The sequence below is a fragment of the Coptis chinensis genome, chromosome 9 (assembly GCF_015680905.1).
Source record: "Coptis chinensis isolate HL-2020 chromosome 9, ASM1568090v1, whole genome shotgun sequence".
Taxonomy (NCBI): Eukaryota; Viridiplantae; Streptophyta; class Magnoliopsida; order Ranunculales; family Ranunculaceae; genus Coptis; species Coptis chinensis.
The window spans coordinates 25,657,991-25,683,636 of NC_141464.1; the positions used below are offsets into that span (position 1 = coordinate 25,657,991).

A 25,646-nucleotide genomic window follows, 5' to 3' on the forward strand; every position below is an offset into this window, starting at 1 on the left:
CTTTTATTTTGATTGATATGGTAAGAGCTATTTTACCTAGACATTACTTTAAAAATTATCCGTCCATGTATCATCCGTGTCGATCATGATCTACGTGTCCATGTCGAAAGCACGCACGGACGGACACACCGCATGTGATATATCTCAAATGTGAATGGAGACTCATTATACAAGTTGCAAATGTGTAATGCGGTCTTTGTTTTTATACAAGTTGTTTGTAATCTTTACCACAATGTCAATGTACTATTTTGAAATTGTGAATATACTTTCTCAAATCTGTTCAGTGAAAGGACTTTTGCTGTGTTGACAAAGCTAGATTTGATGGACAAGGGAACAAATGTTGTTGATGTAAGTATTAAGATCCTTTTCATTGTGAACGTCCATTAACTGCACAAAGTAGAACTCTTTTGGTCATATTTTGAATTTTTCACTAAAATTCTTTCTCCCAGCACTTCATATTTGTTGAAGTTACTGGTGAAGTTTCTCCCAACACTTCAGATTTGTTGAAGTTACTGGTGAAGAATAATTTCATTATCTCTTGGATTTTAATATATCTTTGATTAAAGATACAACACTTGCTGTATTCATATTTGTTTTTAGCTTATTTTGCTCCTCTCCTATTACCTTGCTTGGGGTGCTTCTACTTTGTTGGATTGACTAAGAAACATATGTATTTGTTTGTTTTATTGGTGAAACCAAAAAGGTTCTTGAAGGAAGAGCATATAGGCTGCAACATCCTTGGGTAGGAGTTGTGAATCGTTCTCAGGCCGATATCAATAGAAATGTGGACATGATTGCTGCACGGCGTAGGGAGCTTTGATACTTTGCAAGTAGTCCCGATAATGCATTACACTTAGCAAGTAAAATGGGTCCAGAATATCTCGCAAAAACTTCACAAAGGTAAGATACTAATAAGTTTTGTTTCCCTTTATCGATTATATGGTTCTCACAGAGAAAGGATATGATACACTTGGATGGTATCATGAATATGGAAACTCATTTTGTACTTTTATGTTTTGCGCGACTTGGAGGCAGTTATTAGGGCACGATACCAAATATCACATCCTTGATTAACAAAACCATTGATGAACTTGAATCTGAGATGGACCACCTTGGCGTGCCCTATTGCTCTTGACGCGGGGTATGAACAATGTTATCTCATGTTTGTCTTGTAGTGACTTTTGTGTTCACTGATCTAGTTATCTCAGTATAATAATAGAGTTTTGAGTTCTTAGATCTAGCTATATCTATGAGAGTTCTATGAGGCTTACAACAAGTTCTATGAGGCTTTCTCCAAGAACACGAAACTTGGCATCCATGAGGACTACGAAACGTAACCAAGCTTGCTGAATTGCTCGTATCACTTTCGACCAAGAGTGGTGATGAGTTGACTAGTTTGAAGGATTATGTGACTAGGATGAAGGAAGGCCGAATGACATCTATTACATCACCGGTGAAAGCAAGAAGGCTGTGGAGAACTCTCCTTTCCTTAAGAAGCTCAAGAAGAAGGGTATTGAGGTCTTGTACATGGTTGATGCTATTGATGAGTATCTTTGTGGGTCGGTTTAAAGGAATTTGAAGGCAAAAAGCTTGTCTCTGCCACAAAGGAAGGTCCGAAAGCTAGATGAGAGTGAGGACGAGAAAAAGAAGAAAGAGGAACTAAAGGAAAAGTTTGAGGGTCTCTGCAAGGTGATCAAGGATGTTCTAGGTGACAAGGTCGAGAAGGTGATTGTCTCGACCATGTTGTGGATTCTCCCCGCTGTTTGGTGGATCGGTGAGTATGGCTGGACAGCTAACATGGAGAGGATCATGAAGGCTCGGCTCTCAGGGGATTCAAGCATGGCTGGCTACATGTATAGCAAGAAGACCATGGAGATCAACCCTGAAAATTCTATCATGGAAGAGCCGAGGAAGAGGGTCGATCTTTGATAAGAATGACAAGTCGGTTAAAGATTTGGTTCATTCTTTGTTTGAAACTGCCGCTTCTCACTTCGGGTTCGATCTTGATGAGCCCAATACTTTCGACAACAGATTCACGGGATGCTAAAGTTGGGTCCGAGCATTGACGAGGGCAGTCTTGATCATCTTGAAAGTCGACAACGACATGCCACCATTGGAGGATGTTGATGCCGAGGGAAGCAAGATGGAGGAAGTTGATTAAGTCTTCACCTATCTCATTTTAGTACTTGACATTTAGTATATTTGGGGTATTTGGTAGTGTTTTTATTTATGTTGAGTGTTGAAACTTGAAACAATAGTCTCAATGGTAGTGATTTTGGATGGTCTGTAAGTTGTTTCATCATGTCGGTTGTAGGTTTTGGATGGTTATTTTGCTACTCTGACAATTTTATATGCTAGTATACAGTGTTTGTCTAAAATCTATCTTATATCTATGAGAGTTCAAGTTCATAACCAAATTTGCTACAACTTTACCTTGCAGGCTCATTTATATACTATCTTGGAACTTTGTCGGGCATTTGACCAAATTTTCAAGGAACATCTAGATGGAGGGTAAGCCCTTCTCAAAAGCTTTGATCTTCCCTCTATTTAACCTAGCCCCATGTCCCCACTGCTGATTTTCGTAGACCAAATAAGAGTTTTTAATTTTTTTTCATTAATCAAACTTTTCTTTATGATGCAAAGTAGAAGGAAGACGAGTTCATATTTCCAAATATATTTGAGAGACCAATTCCATCTATCTTAAGGGACTACAAATTGCACCTATTTGTCTTGATTCCGATCTCACTCAAAGTGACATGCTTTTTCTACTTGGCATGATTCGGATGAATTTAATCGGTATGTCTTGTCTATTACCCTTTTATTGATATTGTCGAAATACATAATATGTTAAAACAAAGCACATTGTGATGGGTATATATGTGTTATATAGTTGGGAGGCGGGACAAGTCTTGGCCGAAGCTTATGCTTAACTTAGTCGTGACTTTCAAAGAAAACAAATCACTGGTTTTGAACCCAGAATTTTTACATGGACTCAAAAGTCTTCTATCTGACTCCAGCTTGGATAAAGTCAGAGCTGTAACGATTACTTGAGATTTAATAGAGTTTTTGTCAAACCCATATATATTTACTAGCATTGTGGAACATCTCCCTCGGGGCGGACTGGGCCTTCCTCTTAGAATTCTAACAGGTTGTATAGTTGCATACCAATGACCGAGGCAATCAGATATATCTGTTTCTCTGGGTAGTTTATTCTTCATAAACTGAATTGTTTCAAGTTGATTCTTGCCAAACAGATGAATGAACTAAATCCACTAAAAATTTCTACATCATGAAACTTTTTGTGTATAAAACAGATGATATTGGCTCCCCATTCTACATCGTCCGAGAGTTGTTAGTCATGGTGTTTTATGCTTTAGGAGATGGAAAACAGCCTTTTCTGATCAGCATGGGTGCTATCTCTCTGAATGCCTTCTTGGATTGGCTTTTGTGTCCGTGTTACGCTTTGGCATACGAGGACCGGTATGATACATTTTACTTGATGGGGGCATTGAGAGCCTATTGTGTGAAGTTGTGTTAGTATATTTAGAGTCCTAACGAAGTCACTTTCACTGTTAAGGCACTTTCTACATCTTTGGTTACTTCTTTGTCAGCTTTGGCGCTCTTCACTCTCCTCTCAAGAAAACTTAACCAAGCTTGGACTCCGAGACTCGTCGACGCGACAAAGACTGGTTCACCCTCTCTTGCATAGAAAGTTACCTTTGCTAAAATAGGTAGATCCATATTGATTTCTCATCAAAACAAAGTACATCTTTGTCGATCTTACAAAAGCCGGAATAAGTTACAATGCGGAATCATACTCATTAGTTCTAACTACTACTTGATAATTTTTAGGAATTCATCGCAAAGGTGCTTACTCTTCCGGAGATGGGGAGATCATGGATATGATGGAGGTTGCAAATCCGATGTTGTTCATCTTTGTCGGCTCTTTCATCGAAACTTCTTGCTTCGAAATGAAAGCTGAATTTCTTAGCCAAGATGACATCTTCAAATATAAATATATGTTAAATCAAAATAGTATTTGCTTTTATTGTTCTTATTCTCTATTCATTTGGTCTTCCTCGCTTCATTTAACGCATCACATGTTCTAGGTTGAAAATAATAGGAGTATTGAGCCTTACATCTTTGACCATGCTAATATCTCTAGACGTGCTTTGAAGAATATTTCTCTTGGTGACTCTCCAAGGGTTTTGTTTGTGTAAGATGGATGCAGGAAAACTTGTTATGCTATCAAGTACATTATCTGACTGCCTGGTTTTGTTCCTTGTATAGCCTATCTTGCTTCTCATGAAGATCCAGACATTGTCAAACTATTCTTGCATGAGTACAAGTCTGCATTGATTTTCTAGTACAATGTTTACGTCTTGTAGAAAAAAAAAAAAGAGTGGTTGGTTAGGGTCGTGATAGGTTCTTAGATTAAATTGATTGCATCAAGTCGGTGTGATAGGTTCTTGGTTGGGTGATTGTGTTCTCTTTGGCTCGGTTAGATCTACAGATTAGATTTTGTTGGTTTATGTTGGCTCGTTACAATTTTTTGTATTTAGTGTAATATTTGTAATTGGAGATGATATTTGTGTGATGAATGTGATTTTAAGATACGTTTAATCTTTATTTGATGATAAATGACTAGGAAAATGGTATTATATTGGGATGATATTGGCAATTTTATTTTATTTTTTTTTTATTATTTTATTTATTTTTTTTTTTAATTATTTTGATAAATGGGACATCACTTTTAAAGTGATGTATAGAGTTATTCCACATCACTTTACAAGTAATTTAGAATCTGAATGAGACGTCACTTCCTAAGTGATGTTAATCGGCCTTATTGATTTCACTTAAAAGTGATGTTAAACGTTATAACATCACTTGTGGACATCGATTAAAAGTGATGTAACGTTATAACATCACTTGTGAACATCGATTAAAAAGTGATGCAAAGTTATAACATCACTTGTGGACATCAATTAAAAAGTGATGTGAAGTAACATCACTTATGGACATCGTTTAAAAAGTGATGTGGAAAACCCTGACTTTTCACGTCGCCACCAGTTACATCACTTGCAAAAGTGACGTCGTATATTTTTGATATCACTTATGGAGTGATTTTAAATGTCTTTTCTGTTGTAGTGAATGTTATTTGTATTTTCATTTGTAATTTTAAATAAAGAGTTATCAAAAAGACATTTGTAACCTAATCTTATTTGTGAATTTTTGTAATGAAGATGACTTTTGTTTAATTGAAAATTTTATTGGTTTTTAATTATCCGCATATTTAAACTGTTTATGGGTTTTTGGGAGTTGAGAGTGCGTCACACCTCGAAGATCGAAGAGTCGGGAACAAATACTGTTTTTCCAAATTCTGTCGAAATTCGGGGTGTGACATAATCCATCAAGTTTGTTGATTCACAAATGAATCTCACTCATTGATGATTTAAAGCAATGTACAATACACGTAAGTGCCCATTGTTATATGATAAGAGCCCAAAACTGTAGTTTTAACCCCTTAACAATCGTACTTTTAGACCAATTATGTGAATAATAAGTAAGAGTTAATACTGATTACGTGCTTTTATGCATTTTAGGCTTCAAAATCCATTATGTGCATAAATGTGCCACTTGAGCGAGATAAAGGAGCAAAGGTCGGTTGCTAAGGAGTTCTATGATTAAAGGCCAATTTTCAAGAAGACAAAGCCTCTGTAAAGCCCGGTCAAAAGATGGAAAGTCAAAGTCCACGCGGGCAGAAACAATGCACAAAGTCAGCAGAACTTCCGAAGACCATATCTTTGGACTCAGACCTCGAATTGGGCCTACCTTACGTCAAAATGACCGGCTCAGAAAGAGCTTTCCAATGGTCTAAGCCTTGATTTAATAAGAGGAGTAGAAGTGGACGAAAAGCCAACTCTAGCTGAATAGGCCTTTTTGGATTGAAAGAATTAGGTTTTGGGCCTGATTCTCTGGCCCAAAACATGGCTCCAAGCCCATGCACGATTTTGGATCTGAAACATATAAAAAGAAAGAAAAGCTTAGTTCTTAAGTTATCTAGTTTTATTTAGAAAACTAGTTCCTTGTAATGGTAGCTAGGGTTAGATTAGAATAATTTAGATCTAGATTTAGTTTTACATTAATTCATTAGTTAATTCTTATTCAATTTCAGTATTACATTATTGTTATTCATTTGATTAGATTAATAAAATAGTTTATTATTATTCAATTCGTTTTTTGTCATTACATTTATAGATCTAGTTTAAATTCTTGTTGATATCATTTCTTAATTATTAATTAGATTTCAATTATTGTTTGTTAAATTAGTAAAGTTGGAATCTTGATATTATATTTAGTTTAGATTCATATGGAAATGATTGCGGAATGATTCTCGGCTAAACCTCTATTAGAGGGGGTTGCGAAGCCTTGATGAAAGCTTGATTTGTGTTAACGTAGAATAGTTGTAATTCCTTTCCACTCTAGAAATGATTAGTCACCATGAGAATGTGTTTAATCGTTCACATGCTAGTTATAATTGGTACAAATGCCATGTGTAATTAGGGATTAGGAAGAACCAATTGTTCCTCATGCGAAGCGATTCAATTACTTCTGACGATTAAATGCGTTAGCAAGTTAAGTTGAGTTAAGGTGGAATCAAATCCCCCCTAATTCCTTATCATAGAATAAACGTAGTATTTCTATAGTTGAATTATTGTATCTTGTTAGTTTAAATTGAATCCGTAGTATAATCGTAGAATAGAAATTTCACATAACACATTACTCTCACCATTGTTTTTTGTGTTTGTTCAATTGAATTTGTTTAAGTCCTGAGAGTTAAGAGTGGAACGAATCCTTACACTATATATGTATTGCATGAATCTATATGTGAGAGTAGGAAATAAAATATTGATACCGTAAGAATAAATTAGCCCAAAAATTAGATGAAACTCTAAACGAAAGTAAAACTAAAACTAAAACTAACTTCATGCCTAATTTATCAAAGATTTTTACTCTCAATCCTATTGAGATATAGTGGAGTTGATGATTCGTTCCACTCCTAGTTCTTTCACATGTAATGTTTTCTAAGTCTAATCAATCTTAACTAAAGTCTAATGAGAGATTTACGAATTATAAACTACGATGCGACTACCCACAAGATACAACTAATTAACTACGGAATGCTGCGTTGATTCTATGATAAGGAATTAGGGGGGATTGATTCCACCTTAACTCAACTTAACTTACTAACGACGAATCGTCGTATTCCGAATTGAACTGCTACGCAGAACAATTGGTTCTTCCTAATCCCTAATTACACATGGCACTTCTACAAATTCATAACTAGCATGTGAACGATTAAACCCATTCTCATGGTGAATTAATCGTTTCTAGAGTGGAATAGAAATTACGACGACCCTACGATAATTGGAATCAAGCTTTCATCAAGGCTTCTCAACCCCCTCTAATGGAGGTTTAGCCGATAATTATTACGCAATCATTTTCGATATGAAATTGAATACGACATAATATAAAAATTCAAACTTTATGAATTTTAACTAAACAATAATCAAACCCGAAATCAATAACTACGAAATGAATAACAAACAATAAATGAAATTAGATCTAACAAATTTAAATAACAAAATCGAATTTGATCAATAATAAACTACTTTATTTATCTAATCAAGCAATAACAATATTTTAAAGGTTTAATCTAAACCAAGGAATGAAATGAAACTAAACTTAATTAAAAACCATTAAAACTAGATCTAGAAGCTATTCTAATGGCTACTTTCTATCCTAAGCTACTAGATATCTTAAGAGTTAAGTCTTCTTTGTTGATAAGGAGGAAATCAGATCTAAAATCGTGCATGGGCTTGGAGCCATGTTTTGGGCCGGAAAATCGGGCCCAAAACCAATTTCTTCAAATCAAAAAGGGCTCTTCACCGATTCGGCTTCAACAGACTTTTAGTCCACTTTTGCTCCTCTGATTGGGCCAAAGCTTGGACCATTGGAAAGCTCTTCCCGAGCCGGTCGTTTTAACATAAGGTAGGCCCAATTCCAAGGTCTGCGTCCAAAGATACGGTCTTGGAAGTTCTAATCGACTTTGTGCCTTGTTTACGCCGCGTGGACTTTGACTTTTCAAGGTCTGAGTAGGCTTTACAAAGGCTTTGTCTTCTTGAATCTCGGCCTTTAATCACATAACTCCTTAGCAACCAACCATTGCTCCTTTATCTCATCAAAGTGGCACATTTTTGCACATAATTGACTTTGAAGCCTGAAACGCATAAAAACACGTAATCAGTATTAACTCTTAATTATTACTCACATAATTGGTCTAAAATTATGATTGTTAAGGAGTTAAAACTACAGTTTTGGGCTCTTATCAAACCACCCCCAAACAGCATTTTGCTTGTCCTCAAGCAAATATGAGAAATTAGAATAAGTGACCAAAAATGGAGTTCTGACTACTCTTGTTTCGCTGAGTGCGATTGCATTTACCATATGCAATAAAGCCTTAAACCACTAGGAATTCCCTAGTGGACGAGTTCTAGCTTCATCTATACTACAACGACTAAAAAATAAAACTATTGTTTCCTTATTCATGCTCCCAATTATCTATACATCTCACTAGTAACGCATACAGAAATATCAAGTCGAAACCTAAGTTAATATATGCATAATAATCGATCATCTACGAATAAACATTTATACAATGAGTAATACTATGAAATGCATTAACAGGTCCGTTTCAAACTTCGAATAAGCGTCCTTAAGTAGGTTCTCACAATAATAGTCAAGATACAACACTCTGATTTTTCCACTCAAGTTTCGCTACTCCAGTGCACAGTGGGCACACTTTACACTACACCATAATAGGATATTTGCAACACGCACCTTTTTTGCTTTGCAAACGGTTTTACCGTTAGAAAATTGCCAACGCTATATAAAGCGTTGGTAATGTTGTAAAGTGTTACTTTAATTCGGATGAATTTCTGGAATTAATTTCTAACGCTTAAAACCGTTTGAGAAGTGTTACAAATACAAAATTTGAAAATTTTGCGAAATAGCGAAACCAAAAATATCGCGCTCTATTATTTCGGTCTAAATATAAAACATAACCTTAACTTTATTCTCTCTCCTCTCTCTCTCACCGCCGCTATATTCTTAGGTCTCCTCCCTCTCTCTCACTTCCGGTACTTTAACTTCTCCACTGGTAGAAGATATCTTCATGAGTAATTGTTATTGGGACAATAACAGTGCTCTTACTATATCTGCTCCGAATCTTAAAGTGTTGTAAACTGGCGATACTAAGCCTGCACATGAAATCCAGATTTTTGCTGCCACCCTTCATCATATTAGTTATATCAGTGATAATCCACCTCATCTTAGTTTAGAGACCCTTTCATCTTTGTTTCATGCGGAGTTTAGATTCGGAGCTCCTCCTACTTCAGAAACACTACTCTCAGATGCTTTTAGTTACCGCCTAACTAAGATTTTGATGGGGTTGATTTATGTTGCTCGACTGAGGTTGGGGGTTTCCTATATCGAGGTATGATTCTGTATTCATTTCCTACCATTTGACAATTCTTGTTGGTTTTGTATTTATCACTGTATACTAATTAAGATCCGTTCTCGGTTTACGACCCGGGGTTCTTGATTTCTCTGCGTGTCGGCCTACTTCATTTGTTTGTCTCTCTCACTCACTTGAGTTAATACTATTTAAATTTTGCCTGGATTGATGCTGCTCCAAATTTTCTTGCTTCAAAGGTACGATTTTTATTTTTGCCGATGTGTTGGAGCAAGCATTTATAAGTTATACAATGCACTAATTGGTACGTAATTATAATTCATGAAAAACTTGTCCCTTCAAGTGCTCTGTTAGAAAAAATTAAGCTCCCACTGCACTAATTTTGATTGTTTACCTGTTATAATCATTTATACGTGCGGGACCTTAATTCTATTAATCTCAATATACAAATGTATTTGTCATGTAATGTTTTCTGTTAAACTGTTAAGAAATTTTTTATGACCATACCAAACTTTCAAGCTCAAAAAAGTGCTATCTTGAACTTCATCTGCATATAATGTTGGCGATGATATTATTATTTGTGCAGTGGAATCCGTGCATGACAAGTATGGGGTGTCCATTTATCTTTTTGCTAGAAAAATACTTTTTTGTTTTCTTGAAGAAAAACCTTATATACTTGCTAACAAAGAAAATTGGAGATAAGGATATAACGTCATCAAGATATTTTCTTGTATTGAGGGTTATTGCAAAGATCTTGGAGAGGTAGAGAGCTCTTGATGATGTATCACACAAGCTGCCTTTCAGAACATTAAACATTTAAGTGAGCGGAAAACACATGAAGAGTCTTAGTTTGTTGGAGATTCTGATTAAGAACTTTTCCTTGGGAAAGTAGATCAATTCCCCATCACATTCCTCCTCAACAAAGTGAGATGTAAAATTAGGTACAATCAAATGGTTTCCACGGAGGAGAATAGGTCACACATGTGGTTGTAATCCGGTTGTAGACATTCTTATTCAATTTTCTTCAGACCAAATTAAATATATCTCACCTTACATTGGGTTGATAATGAATTGGTACTAGTCGGACTGCTTGATTTTATTTACTTTTAATATGCTCTGCTGCAGACCAGATTAAATATATCTCACCTTACATTGGGTTGATAGTGGATTGGTACTAGTCACTTAGTCAGACTGCTTGATGTTATTTACCTTTAATATGCTCTGCTGCAGAAAAATGATACTAAAACTTTTGGCATATGATTAGTGTTAGTGTTTTAGAATAGGAAACTAATCGATACCTTTCTTCACTCTATGTCCTATCTTTTACCTTTTAATGAAGTTGTGCATGCTTAAGTGTTAACGAATCATGTTGTTTTTCCTCGGCTAGTTTCTACACGCTGACTCCATTTGTCTCTTTGCAGCAGTTGTTAGCCCGAGGTGGTTAATTTTGCTGCTCATTGTGTTGCTTTGAGTTCATAAAAGGACGAGAGAAAATGCCAATTTTTAGTTTGATTGGTTTGGATATGTGAATCCTCTCACAAAGCTTGGATGGCTCCGATGGATTGGTGCGCCATATGCATCCGGGTTGGATTCATCGGCCACGGTTGCCATCGCGATTCTTGTAGGTTTCGCATCCCGTTATTATCATATTCTTCAGTGGTCTGATTTCCTTGGCCTGCATATTTAATTAGATTACCATTATTATTTTTACTTATTATTATTATTATTATTGGGTCAATCGCCATAGCGGCAGTATCTTGCCCATGAATATTGGGTAGGCTATCTTTTGTTATAAGAAAAGAAAGCATGCCCCGCATTTTTATTATATGTTTTAACTTTTAAGGTCACGTGTATATGATTCGTTGAAGGAGACACTCATGGAGCCCGTATGGAGATTAGTCGAGACCAAGGTTAAGTTGTAACTATTGTGAAGACTGTTTCCTCACCAAGCAGGTCTTCCTCAGAAAAATGTTAACCTTATTTTTAGCACATAAGATGTGAATTTAAGTTATAAATAAAATAATAGTTACTATTTTTCGTCTCTTGACATGTCTAGAAGACTAGAACTGTCAAAAACTCAAAAACAAACTCATTTTTCTTTGGCTATTGATTTCACTACTGATGATGTCATTTTCACTAAATGGATCTTTCTCTTCCTTGGGTTTGAATTGACTCATTGAGTTGTTATTCACATCGTACCAAAAAAAAGAGTTATTATTTACGTGCATGTGGGAGTGAAAAATGCTCTTTTTGGCTCAATGGGGTTTGCTGTTGCAGTTGAAGTGGCTTACTGAAATGATTGAGAACATATGTGGATGAGTAAGACTCCTTGTCTATGTTGACTTATTCATTCTTATTAAGCTTGAAATACAAGGGGTATGCAAATGATGATGGCTTTATAAATCAGGAAGGCCAATTTGGTTGTTAAGTGTTTTAGAAAGGGACCGGCGTATCATTTGTCGAATGAAAGAGTTAGGCAGCATACTATATTACTATGCTGGCTTTTTGCTTCAAGTTTTATTTAGTGTGACGTAGGTAACAGTTTCCACTGCCTTGTTATATCTCAAGTAGTTTGAGCCTATGCAGATACTGAAATGAAGTTATTGATGACCTAATTATTATGTGGTTTCTTTTTTTTATTAAATTACGCGATCTCTGCTGTCTTATTGGTATCATTGTCTCACTTTCTTATTATTTCTTGCTTTCCTTTCACAAATGGTGGTTGTATGTAATGGTTGTTTCTTTTTTTCTCGAATTTATAGCATACTGACATAAAGCCGGACTGTTGAGCGCTTATGTTTATGTTTCAAAGCGGGAGTTGTTCGTCATTTTTGTTTTTGCAGTTAAGAGTTGCATTTTAACTTCAATAGTCATTTCCAAGAATTTCTATCTTCTTGAGCGGGTTACAAGGGAACAACAAAGAACAAACTGATGGGTATGTAATTCCTCATGGCGACTGGTTCGAAATTGTTTCATGTCCACACTACTTGGCCGAGATTGTAAGACACTCTCTTTCTCTCTCCAAACACCTATTAAAGTTTTACTTACAGACTTGGAAAGTACAAGTTACGAAATTATTCCCTAACATGTACTTTGAGAGTAACAGTGTTCGTTTTATTTGTGCTACTGTTAAATTAAAAGTTTATGGACAAGTGTTGTGGATGCTAGGGTTTAAGTAGGTTGCAGCAGTAAGGTGCATGATGAAACCAAAAGACTTTGCGCCAATAAGTAGAAGATCCATGTTGGGCTAGAATACATCACATAAGGCAACTTTAATTTTGGACTGACGAGGTGAGAGCTTCTATTGTGACATCTCAAACTTCTTTCAAACCGGAAACACATGAGAAACTGCTCCATTCTGTATTCCCCTGAAAAATGGATATTGTTTGTTTGTCCAAATCAATCACCGTTGTACACCGCGTGTGTAGAGTGTTGGACCTGAAATTTTTTTGGCATGTAGAAGAGTTTGTAAGAAGCTTACTCTTAAGTGCTTATGTGGAGAAAGGGTCTTTAGAAAATGATAATCTATGATTAGAGTTAGATTAGAAAGTTAATTTGTTTCATAAATGCACCCATAGCTAGTGGGAAACATTTTACCAGCCATTGTGAGAGTAAAATGTTACCTTCCATGTAGATGGGATATTGCTTGTCGTTTGTATCTCCAAGCGAAAGGAAAGAAAATTGGCTTCAGATTTTTTTTTTTAGGTCGGGCTGCTCTTCTTTGCATGTTCATAGAGTTCTTGTCTTGTGTCTTTCAGGAAACAATACTCGTGGTTAAAATAAAAATTCAATTCTATGTTTGTCCATGATTAATTTTCTACGTATACATGAAAAATATTGCTTACCTGCTGCACTTGAAGGTGGAGATACATGTTTGCATGGTAGTAAGGCCAGATCCTTACTACTAGAGATTGAACTAACTTTACTGTAGAGTCCATTCATTTCGATGGAGGGTTTATATTAAGTAGAGATGTTGATTGTCTAATTACACCAATTTGAAGAAACTTCTAGTTGTTGGTGCCGTTTATAATTGGGTTCTTAGACTCATTAAGCACACGTTAACGTATCAATATTTGAACTGATTTCTATACAAATTGTAGAACGACATATCCTACAAGAGTGACAACAATATACTTTTATGTTTAAGTGTATATTTGTCTTAAAGATTAAAATTTGAATGCAGATGTCTTTGCATTGTTATAGAAAACCAAGTGAAAAGCCTCATGCGGAATGCCCATTCATCATGTGCAAACCATAAAACTCCATTTTTCCCGCACCTTCAGACATACATATAGCTCCGTGATACTCTTTATTTTCGAATTATCTTTCTGCAGTTTACAGTTAAAAGGGGATTGCAGGTGGAAGGAGAGAGGGAAAGGATGTCAAATAATGGAAACACACATTGGTGTTACAGTGCGGCGGCCCTATCCGACTTTGTGGTCGGGACACAGAATGCCCATATTGCAGTGGAGAATTTGTGCAAGAACTCAATGAGGTCGAGGGTAATGGAAGCTTTCTCAGCTTTGATGAGGCAGCGGATGGTAGGGAGAAGCCGTGACCATGATGTAAGAGGGAGATCTGGTGTGGCAGGAGCACTAGTGCTCCGAGTAATCAGAGTTCTAGCAGGAGCACTAGGACTAGCAGTGCAAGTAGTAACACCAGTGCAAGAGTCTCCAGTTGCCTTTCTGGATTCACTTCTTCTCGGAGAGGTAAAGGGGGTTTTTGTTTTTTGTTTTGGAGAACGAGTTTTTGAAATTTTGTTAAATGGATTGTTTTTTTTTGCAGGTTTTTTGAGCTTTTTGTTAAGGGGAGCTGGAGTTTCAGCTGTGATTCTTATTGCTGCCATTGCTTATTATAGTTCATTTACAAGAAAAGGTACTACTAAATCTTGTCTCATTGTCAATTCAAAACTAATCTTCCTAGAACATTTTATATCATTTAGTAAAATAAAAGACTAAAAGTAGAAGGGAAGGTGCAACGTGTGTTTATATATTTGATACCTAAGGCATTGGGATTTGCTTGATTTTTGTTGGGGGTTTTCAGGTTTCAAGTTGAAGTTAAATGGCCCATTGAATGTCTTTCAACTATTTTTGAAACGAGCTGATTCAGTTGACAGTCAAAGTGGAAGCATTGAGTCGAGCACCTCTATTGAGTCGACTCCAGATTACGCTTCTGAAGAAAAAGTTGAAATTAGTGCTTCAGGTATACAAACTTTTCAGCACCTCACTTTGAAGAGCTTAAACCGATGTGGCCTTATTTAGCTTCCTCTTATGGCTCTCAACCAAGGTTTGTTCAAGGTTAGAAGAGATAGGACAGCAAAGAATAGATTAGATCGAGCTATCTCTTTGTCCCGTCGCTATGGTAGCTAGTCGAATGTAGGATAGAATCTCTTTCTTGCTTTGTAGATGTATCTTGACTTCCTTTACTTTACTTGTTAGTGGTATAAGGACTCCCAGCTTTCTTCTTTGTAGTTGGATGTAGCTATGGTAGGTAGGTTCGGGATCAATTACTGACTTCCTTCTCTTGAGATTAAGATAAGTGGGTTCAAGCTTGATTTCCGGTTTGATAAAGGGATAAATAACCGCTCAACCCCGTAAGGTGGCAAATTCCCAATCTGGATTTCATTACATTCAAAGCATTCTAACTTCGACCCGGTCTCGCCGAGACTTTCTCCAATTGAAACCCTTAACTTACCAAACATCAAACAGAACATCACGCCATAGTTGCCGCTTGACGGCGGAGTTAGCCTAGTTGCTCCTACTTGAGCTTGCTTGACTACACGGAATTCAAGCCCCGGCGATCCGACCCACCCTTCAAACTTCGTGAACAGATGACAAGCGCACTACGGTGCCGCCTCTATAAAGGCTGCTCCAACTCGACACTTATTCGAGTCTACTTTCTCGATGGTACATTCCGATTATCCTTCCTTCGCGAAGAAATCCCCTTTCGTGTTCCTTCCGTACCATTCTTTCCCTACACTACTGGGTTTACAGTGCAGCTTAGCTTCCTTAATTCCCGAGTTCGGGTAGGGCTGGCCAAGTGAAATAGATCGAATCGCAGAAAGAAAGTAGTACGAATGTTGAAAGAAAGTGGTCAAACCACATTCCCTGCGGATCGCAGAAAACTGGCCTCAAAAGGCTGAAATCTATAACCCCGACCTTCTTATCCGCCGCTGTGAAATCTCGCTATTCCTCGACCAAAAATATAAAAACGTAAGTGTGCTCCTTCCATTTATCGATAGGGGGCCAGAACATGCTTCTTGTGTGGTTCCAAACTAGCCTTTTGTAGTCCCCTTGCTTGTTGAGTGTAGTTACGTCCATCTTATATAGGTGCAATTTGATGAAACAAGGTTTTCACTCAACAAGAAAACGGATGCGCTAACACTATACGGCTTTCGCGGTAGCTCAGTAGTTGCTTTTATGGTCGATTCCGTCCTTTCCTTTGCTCCTTTCTTCTATTGATTGATAGCGAGGAATCCCACCAAGCCCCAAGCAAGGCAAGCGAAGATTGATATAGTTCCTGTGCTCTTTCTTGCTACTTGCCTGTAGGGTCCGGCCGAGAGTGAGCTTCCCGATAGTCTCTTCCTTCCTAGAAATAGAACTATAACTATAAAACCCATCCCGTCTCCTTACTAGAGATATCTGAGATAGCTCCGTCAACTAATAACTTATATATATGTCAGCAATACTTTTCTCCCAAAAAAAAAAAAAATTTTTTTACAATAATAAGTTAATAACACGTTTTCTTTTTCTTTCCAAAACCTTTGCATTATTGTCTCTCTCTCAAGTCTCACCAGCTTTAAAGGCTACACATTCCCGCTCTCTTTGAGCAAAGCAAGCATCATAGGTATGCTACTTTACTAGTCTTTCCACATGCATGTTTCTTTCTTTATAGTTTTAGTTTAGTGAGTTTTTAGTATGTTTTTTTTCAGTGAACTTAGTGCATAATATCGCTTGTAGTATGTTTTCATTCAAGAAAATTTCATTTCTATCTTAAAATCAGTTCGGGGGTGCTAGATTTTAGCTCTTTATTAGCAAGAATGGATCAAAATGAGTTCTTTTTTTTTGGCTTCTCCAATTCTGATCGGTGAGAAGTGACTAGTCCCTGTAAGTTGGAACATCTTTGATATGCAATTTGAAAACTTTAGAGAGTGGTGGAGGTGGGGCGGTGGCCTCGCAAGTCTCTCTAATTCTCAGAAGTTACTGAAAGAACTCCAGTTTTCCAAAGGATTGGTTAGTGCCGACTACGGATGACATGGTGACAGTGATTAACTAATTAGCCCCTGCTTCAAAATTTTGGACTGGGGGAAATGAAAGACAAAGTGTACTTTGATGGTTTTGTTGCGTTGGCCAAAAGACATAAAATGAACTCTTGTTTGATAATTGGTGTTAAGCAAAGCAACTTTTGGTTTTGTCCAACATTTGGTATTTGAGGGGATTAGGGTGTTGTCATGTCTTTGTATAGGTGTTACAACGTTAGCTGTTAGCCCAAATTGATTGCTTGAAGGCCAAGTTTGAATGAGTCTTTGTAGCCTGGTAGTCACAATAAAGTTCTCATGGCATCTCCGTTATCTTCAGTGGTGATTTGATAGTAGTCAAAACAATGTTCCCGACAAACTTTTGCTTTATTCTAGTTATCCATTAGATTAATCATGAATATTGTCTCCACCATCACTTTTCCTGCATGACTCTGATTTTATTTAGAAGACAATTTAGAGTTTATTAGTTTCATGTGTATCTATATTTATTGACATATTTGAATGAATTGCATTTATTTGCACACAGAAAATCGCGTTGTTAGCGATGGAACTTCTCTTCTCCCCCGTTATGCTAAATCTTATCCTGCTCGATGCTCAAACCGAATTTTACTTGAGAAAAGCCTACATACAAGTCAATCTAAGTTCTGTCTCACAAGTAGTGCTCAAGTTATGTTTGAAGGTAAAAAGTGGTATGTTCTAAATATACAATGAGTCGTTGATATAGGAATCTATTTGCTTTTGTGTCCTTCTCTCTTGATTTGTTTATAAAGTGGCTTGAGAACTAGGGTGTTTTTGATTGTATGAATTTAATTAGTATGATTGTTTTTCTAAGTTCATTATTTGTTTTGTGATTTTTTTGGAATTAGATGGGCTTTATGGAGCGGCACTAGGATTTATATTGAGTGAAGTCATTGTCACTAATGCTTGTTATTGCATTTTGAAGATTTGGAATTGCTTGGAAAATCGTATAGAAATTTGTAACTCTTAGTAAATCTGAATTTGTAACCCTCAAAACTCTTTTGAAGTTATATATATGATTCAATGAATATTATATGTTTTTTTCAGCGCTTGCTTGTGTTTATTTTACTTGTCAAATGGTATGAAAAAGCATTGGTATTTTTTTCTTGTTTCTATATGAAACCGTGAGGTGCGGTTTAGGGCAAGAAAAAAAATAAAAATAATTTTTTTTACAATATCAACACATTAGTAACGGTTTTAAACCGCTGCAAAGCAAAAATAAATATTAAAGCATCATCGAATCGTTACAAATCAAACTATGCAACGCTTTTAACCGTTAGTAATAGTCACTCTCTGCAACGGTTAATAACCGTTGGAAAATTTCTTTTGCAACGCTTTTTAACCGTTAGTAATAGTCACTCTGCAACGGTTAATAACCGTTGGAAAATTTCTTTTGCAACGCTTTTTTACCGTTAGTAATTGGCACTCTGCAACGGTTAATAACCGTTGCAAAATTTCATTTGCAACGCTTTTTAACCGTTGCAAATATTTCCAACACTTTACCGAAGCCCTATTTGCAACGCTTAAAAAGCGTTGCGAAAATTATTCGCAACGGTTTTTTGCCGTTGCAAATAGCCTGTTTTGGTGTAGTGTTACCTTACAATCTCAATGATACACAAAGAAGCTGGAGTCGATCAACACATCTGCCACTTATTATCACACTAACATATTCCCAATTGAGCTCAAGGTCTTTATTAGGTGTTGCGGGGATTAGGAGATGGTTTAAGAAGGAAGGAAATGGATATTCAAAAAAGACAAGTCTGAGATAATCGAGTCTTCATATTATGTGACTAGAGAAACCCTTGTTATTTACTTTTGCTTTTACACTTTGTTTCCATCCTTAGCCACATTTTTTTTTCTTTTTCTTTGGCTTTTGACTAGTTTTATTCTATTTTTTGGAGTTTTTATTTTATTTCTATTTTTATTTTTCTTTTCTTTGGATGGAAACTTCTTTTCTTTATTTTCTGAAGCAACTAACTAATTTTTGTTTACACATGTTTTTCTCTTCTTCTTTCTTCCTCATTCTATTCTCAGACTTATTCTAAATTAGGTAGGTTGATATTTTTTTTTTGTTTTGTTTCTGTAACAGGGTAAAAGATTTGTGGTTTATGAAAGGCTAAAGAAAGGCTCAGAGGGGAGACTAGAGGAAAATAATTCATAGGTTTGAATTTCTAGCTATATCGATCCAAAGAGGGCCTAAATTCTCGCTTAGGATATGGTTTAGTGATCAAGCAAGTGGACGTGTGATTTCTCTATCCGGATTTTACTTCTCCCTTTGTGTCATTTCTCAAATGTTTCGGCTTCATATAAGGCTTTAGGCTATATTCTCATAGGATTTGTAGAATAAGTACTCTAGCCTAGAGTTCGAAAACTTATCATTAACAATCATAGATACTCATGTAATATATTTATAGATAGATGCAAGAATTATTACCTACATATTAACCTAAGTTTTTAAAGACTATTCTAATGCAACACTACATGAGACTTCTAGATTATTAAAAGCATAAACTTTTTTATTTATTTTTTTGATTTTTTTTTTGAAATTTACTAGAAAACAAGTGTGTATTATACATATCTATATCCTAACAGATGCCTTAATTACACGTGTTTCTATGCCCACCCCCAAACAAGAAATATGTTTTGTCCTCAAAGTATTTAAATAGATAGGGTAGGAAAAATATCATGGAAACGCGTGAAATTCTAGAACATCTGCAAAACCAGGTTATACATACTACTATAGAAAAGAAAACTGACGCAACTTTGTAAGAGTTCCACCCATTATGGGGTTAACAAGAATAAAATTGCTTGGGACATAAGCATACACTAACTGGAATTAAAAACTGACCTTATCTCCCGCTTTTATTCTTCATCCTCCTCATTCTCTTCTTCTATAAAGAAGTAAGGTTCTTTCGCGTCCTGCCATGCTATGATAATTTGCCAGGCTTCCCGCCATTTATCATCTATTATTGCTAACCTATTAAGCACCACTTGGTCTAACGGGGTGTAGGGTGCAACCTGATGGGGTTGTATCCTCCACCCTTGCCAAGTCATTACACGGAAAGATCGAATAGTACTATTGGTTGGTCACACAGTGTCGACCGCAATCCAATCCGTGAAACGTGTACAAAAAATAGGGAAGAAACATAGCATAATACGGGAAATTAGAACAGGCATAAGAAGGTACTTATGCCTCATGCTATGGGCTCGTGCTAAACTAGACATTAAGGTTTTGGGAAGGTCATGGCACATACGTCCTGTGGCTAAAGCAAGGAAGACGCTGCAAGTGGCATCATTCACAGAAGAAAAACCCCATTCCCCTAAAATGTATAGCATGATCCAAAACATAACAGTTCCTATGTTCATGGACAGGCTACCAAAGGCGACGTTATATTCCCCTTGGTCCTCGATATGGAAAATGCCTGCCCCATACGACTCATGTAAAAACTCATAAGTGTAGACATGCATATTATCTACCCAATAGTACCATGGGTCTTGTATTTCAGCAGGCATAGCAAGTCCAAGAACAAATGCTAGCAAGAACCTGGTAATTTCCATTAGTTCATCATTAATGTTGATGGAGAACACCATCCGGTCTTCAAAGAAAATACAATTGTCATAAAAATAAGCTGCAAGTGTTGGAGAATAAAGTTCATCAGGTCTTACCATAAGCGGTTCCCAGCCTACGTATGTGATCACCTCGCGAAACCAAGCACCATAAGTAGTGCTTTGGAACAAATCTTCGAAAGACTGTTTCGGTATTATTGTAGGAGATGTCATCTCAAAACGACCCTCTGGAACAGCTGCAACTGATCCGGGAACAACCCGCATAAAACTGGAAATTTATGGTTTACGGAGGTCAGGGCGTAGGTGCGCTCCGCTTGGGCGCAGGTGCGCTCGGGTGTTTTTGGATTTACAGTGTTTTGGGCATAGGTGCGCTCAGTGTAAAATTTCTGACAAAGGCTAGGGCGCAGGTGCGCTCCACAGGGGCACAGGTGCGCTCCGAGGTGCTGATTTGTGAAAATGGTGAAAATCAACGGGAAACGTGGGAGTGAAAGGTGAGAGATGGAAGTTAGGTGTAGTGTGGGTTGTGAGTGTAGAATGAATGAAGTTTTTATAGGTTTTAAATTGCTAAAACGAATCGAGAAGTTGCCAAAAAGCTTTTACGGTAATTTCCAGAAATACTAAAATTTTCAAACCCGAAAACGGAAACAACTCATATTCTTGATTCTAAAAACAACCCTAGTATCTTTTAGGTTGAATTTAGGATAAAACTACCTAACTTATCAAAATTTCATCCTACCCAATATTTATTCATAGATATGCCCATATCGGCAATATTCTCACCCTAACTCCGAAATAACTTCTAAAAAATGAGGGTCATATAAAAATCATGCAGGAATAAATAATACCACCCCCAAACAATTTGGGAAGGTGGGATCAATATGAAACAACCACGCACAATGAAAATAACCACATTATATTAATTTTTTCATTCAAAGTACATTTCACTACAAAATTCAAATCTACGAAATTTAAAACTTACATTAAAAATAAATAACAACAATAATAAATAACAACATCAAATATCAATCTATAGAATTCCTAAACACGTCGCTACTGGTAGCGGAGGGCACATGCTCAAGAGGTGGCTCCTGAGCTCCTGATGGGTCGTTTCCCTGCGTCTTCTGGCGACGACGCCAGGCTCACAACAACGCTGTCCTCGGAAGAACTCCCGTGGGGGGGAGCGCGCAAAGCATATCGGCAGACGAATTGGCGCTGATTCCAGCTCAGCCTTCATCTGTTCCCACCGCTCATCCTCGCGCTGGGTACGAATCTCGAAGTTATGATGCATAGTAGCCTGTCGAGTCCGGAGGTCTTCACAAATAGTATTGAGGGAACGCATGCCACGATGGATCACAGCCATGCGTTCTGCATCTGACGTACACCTCTCCAAGGCATCGGCATCAAAACATGCCATGTCATCCTCATTCTCCGAGTCATTCTCATTCTCCGAGTCATTCTCATCGACTACCCTATCCTCAGGTAACCTCCAAACTCGTTGGATACACTCCTTATAAATACGAGGATTTCGGTGTAGGGTGAGGCAAATCCTATCAGATGTCGGAGTCGCTCTCAACTTCAACATGATCTTGGTTATCAAAATAGGGAGAGGTGAAATAGACTTCCCCACCCCCTAATCATGTTAAGCAAAACTCCAAAATACAGAACTCATACTTCTGCTCCTGGAGTATCCATAGAACGTGAAGGCAGTTTCGACCGATGTCACTGACCTTCTCCTTCCCTATGACATTCCTACTAATCCACTGAGCTACAGCCAGCTGGTTGGTTCTAAGGGATGCCTGGTGAACACAATGTGAGCTCGCATTGTAGTTCCCTTCGGTAACAGTCGCGTGCATCAAAGGCTCTACCCCAGTATATTGGGACTCCTGTAACGTGGCATCAAGATGGATTCTAGGTGGAATGCCCAGAATCTCAGCCAACAACCCAACATATACTTCTTTCCTCCTCTTTGCCACCATAACAAAAATTTGATTCCCCTCCAACTCCCTCGTGTTGTAAAACCGTCGGAGTAACTCTTCATGGTAAAAGTCGTCGGTCGATTACCACAAGCTATTCCAATCTCTACTAACCATTTTGTCATTGTAAAATGACGCAAAGTGGTCGGCAGTAAACGCGTGCTCTGGCAGAATTCGACGACGTTGAGCCGTAGGAGTTTTGATCTGAATTGAGGTTTGATAGAAGGTGTAGGAAGCAATGAGAAAAAACCTCACTAGAAAAACGATGGTGGTGGTGGTGTGGTGGTGCGGCAGCTCCAATGTATTGGTTTTTGGGTGGTTTTTGGTGATTGAACTTGATTTAAATTGGTGTGGGAAGGGTTTGGAGAAGATTTTAACTTGATTTGAACTGTGGGCGTAGGTGTATTTAGCTTTCTTTTTATTTTTATTTTTTTTATTTTAGGATTTAAGCTGTGTTTGTTTGTTAATGGAGGTGGTGAAGATGAAAAACGCGAACTGATGGTTTGAAGGTAAGGCGCAGGTGCGCGCGAGTTGGGCCCAAGCCCAAATTTGATTTTTCGATTTTTAGCGCAACTTCAACCTAACATTGCCGCTTCGTTACCGGTCCGATTTTTTTGAATGACATATGGAAATGATTAGGAGAGAATTTCCAATCCAATGATCCATAAAACACTCTATTCCGATTGTGGATGACATAAAAGATAGTGGAAAATACCTCGAAGTGCGTGAATGACGTAAGTTATGCGAACGAAAGAACTCTAAATTCATAGATTATGTCAACCCAAATAGGAATATAATTAAACGGCCTAAGCAACTCTAATGTGACATAAAACATTCTAGGACGGAAACACGAACACCCCACCCCCAAACAATATTTTTTTACAACAGAGTTTAGAATTTTTTTTTTTTTTTTTTTTTTTTAAAAGTGGGTCTCCTAAAGTCAGATTCCCGAGACTTCCTAGATTAATATGTTTATTATTTAATATTTTTTTACTTTTATAAGGAAAAAAAAAAAGCAATAAGGACATAATTCACCCCATAGAGAAACATGACTCAAAAATCCGAGAAAACATGCAAGAGTGGAAAACGTGAATTTTGTTAACCGTGGACTTAGGATCCGGTACTTACAGCCACACACTCCATAGGGAGGGCCCAGTTACTTGAATGGTGCATTCACCAATATATGGAAATGAAAGGAAATGCACCAAACACAAAAATTGAGTCGTTTATAGTCAGATACTCGAGACTTTATCTAAACATATATATGAACATGCAGTTTATCATATATCAAAAACCGAAATAGTTGTGGATCATTCCATAAATAAATATCACAAAAAACATACCCAAACACAATCAAGCACCAAGATTTCCTATGACGCAACCTAGTGAAATGAAAGCGAAGTCGGATAGACCTATAACGTAACCTAGCATGCACCTTCTTTTTCATTTTTGAACGAGAGGGTGTCCTAGTGAATAAGTGTGGAAAAGTGAATGGTTGTGGAAGATATGGTGGATATGGATAAGTTGTAGAAGGAAAGCATGGAAAAAATGAGGATGTGGGTTTAGCACAAAACTCATTCATAGTGTAGGTAGGGACTGTCTCAATTCTGAAATTGAAGGTGTCAAAAGGTTTGTCCTTCTTAAGTATTTGTTTGCTAGGAGGATTTAAAAAATTATGAAGCATAGGAGAAACAAAAGGATCGAGTGCAAACTCGAGATTCCTTTGAAAGGGTGGAAGGAGGGGACTCGAGGCGGATGTTGTGCAAAGTAGTTCTTGATAGGGTGACTCATCACCTGCTCTAAGAAACTTATTGAATTCCTCATCTAGCTTGGTCATATCCACATTACTATGGTATTCCTCTATATCTTTGAGAAAGTCCTCTATCTCGTCCTCATCCATAATATGTGTATCGACTAGTGTAGGGATGAAAATGTTGGAGTCTGAACTTTCAAAGGAAAGAAATTTGGGCATCTGATTATCAGGGAACGTGTTGTTGATATAATCTCGAGTGAAGCTCTCGATCATGCTAACCTCTCCATCCATAGACGAATCGGGTAAATGTGTCTTTGTTTTAAAAACATTTACTTCAACTGAAAGATGGCCAACATGGACATCGAACCATCGTGGCAATTTATGAGCGCATTGGCAGTTGCCAGGAAGGGACGCCCTAAGATGATCGGGACAGAGTCGTTAGCGACTTCTGTATCGAGGATGACGAAATCAGCCGGATAGTAGAAATCCTAAACATTTACCAACACGTTTTCAACCACACCCTTAGGATACTTAATAGACCGATCAGCTAATTGCAACGTCATTTTAGTGGGTTGCATCTCCTCTAGACCTATTTGTCTATACAAATAAAATGAGAGCAAGTTAACACTAGCCCCCAGGTCTAATAACGCGATCGTCGTATAGGAATCTCCTAAGGTGCATTAGACGAAGAGGGCGACCGGGGTCCTTGTACTTAACAATTCCGTTATGTTCGGATAGAGTTGGGAATTGTTCCTGTTAAAAGGCCGCTTGGTATATTGGTCTTACGCCTAGTAGTACACAACTCCTTAAGAAACTTAGCACGGTGTGGTAGCTTTTTAATAGCTCGCTAAGGGAAGGTTTATAGTTAGATTCTTGAAAACGCCCCTAATCTCCTCATAATTTGTATCCCTAGTTAACATGGCTAATTTTTGTGGAAACGGTGGTTTCTCTCTATATTTAGCATATGTATCACCTGGATGTTTAACCTTGGCTTTTTGTTTCTTAGGTTGTGTTGTAATTGGTACCTCTATAGTGGTAGGCTCTTCAGTTTCTATTTTGGTATCTAGTAAAGTAGCAGGTGTAGGGGCTACTGGTGGGGTAACTATACGCATAGTTACTTTGTTATCAACCACTCTGCCAGAACGGAGAGTGGTGATGGCATTTAGCTCACCTACATTTTCATTTTCATTACTAGTATTACCGGTTAACTCAAAGGCTGTGTTTGTTGTTTTAGGATTAGGTATCGCGTGACCTGGAAACACACATTTGGGTTGGGCTTTATCTTGGGCTAATTATTGGCTTAAATTATTAACGGATTGTAGAATCTGTTGGTTAGATTGAGCCATGGTTTGGAAGAGTTCTTGGCTCACCTGTATGAAGGTGTCAAGACGATCTGGTTGTGTTGGTGTAGTGGTCACGGGTGGTGTGACTAGAACTATCTCGCGTTGATTATTTATGGGTGGATTGTGATAGTTATTATTTACCGGAACGATACCTCTATTAGCATTATAATTATTATAACTACCTTGACCTTGTCGAGGT

General features: G+C 37.3%; 1 protein-coding gene and 1 pseudogene across 1 annotated transcript; both read left to right on the plus strand.

Annotated features, from left to right (window-relative positions):
* The first annotated feature begins 232 nt into the window (after positions 1–232).
* On the plus strand, positions 233–2,378 carry LOC147475333 (heat shock protein 90-2-like; annotated as a pseudogene).
* A 10,079-nt stretch (positions 2,379–12,457) lies between these two features.
* Positions 12,458–16,583, plus strand: LOC147475334 (uncharacterized). The gene is made up of 5 exons (XM_086584887.1): positions 12,458–12,534; positions 13,870–14,244; positions 14,321–14,410; positions 14,579–14,737; positions 16,323–16,583. Exons 2-3 carry the CDS (start codon positions 13,915–13,917, stop codon positions 14,327–14,329), a joined length of 339 nt encoding a protein of 112 aa, XP_086441013.1. The 5' UTR covers positions 12,458–12,534; positions 13,870–13,914; the 3' UTR covers positions 14,330–14,410; positions 14,579–14,737; positions 16,323–16,583.
* Positions 16,584–25,646: the final 9,063 nt, after the last annotated feature.

What these genes read in the sequence shown, in the direction of transcription:
- LOC147475334 (XM_086584887.1), top strand. Translation starts at nt 13,915, where the DNA reads ATGTCAAATAATGGAAACACACATTGGTGTTACAGTGCGGCGGCCCTA.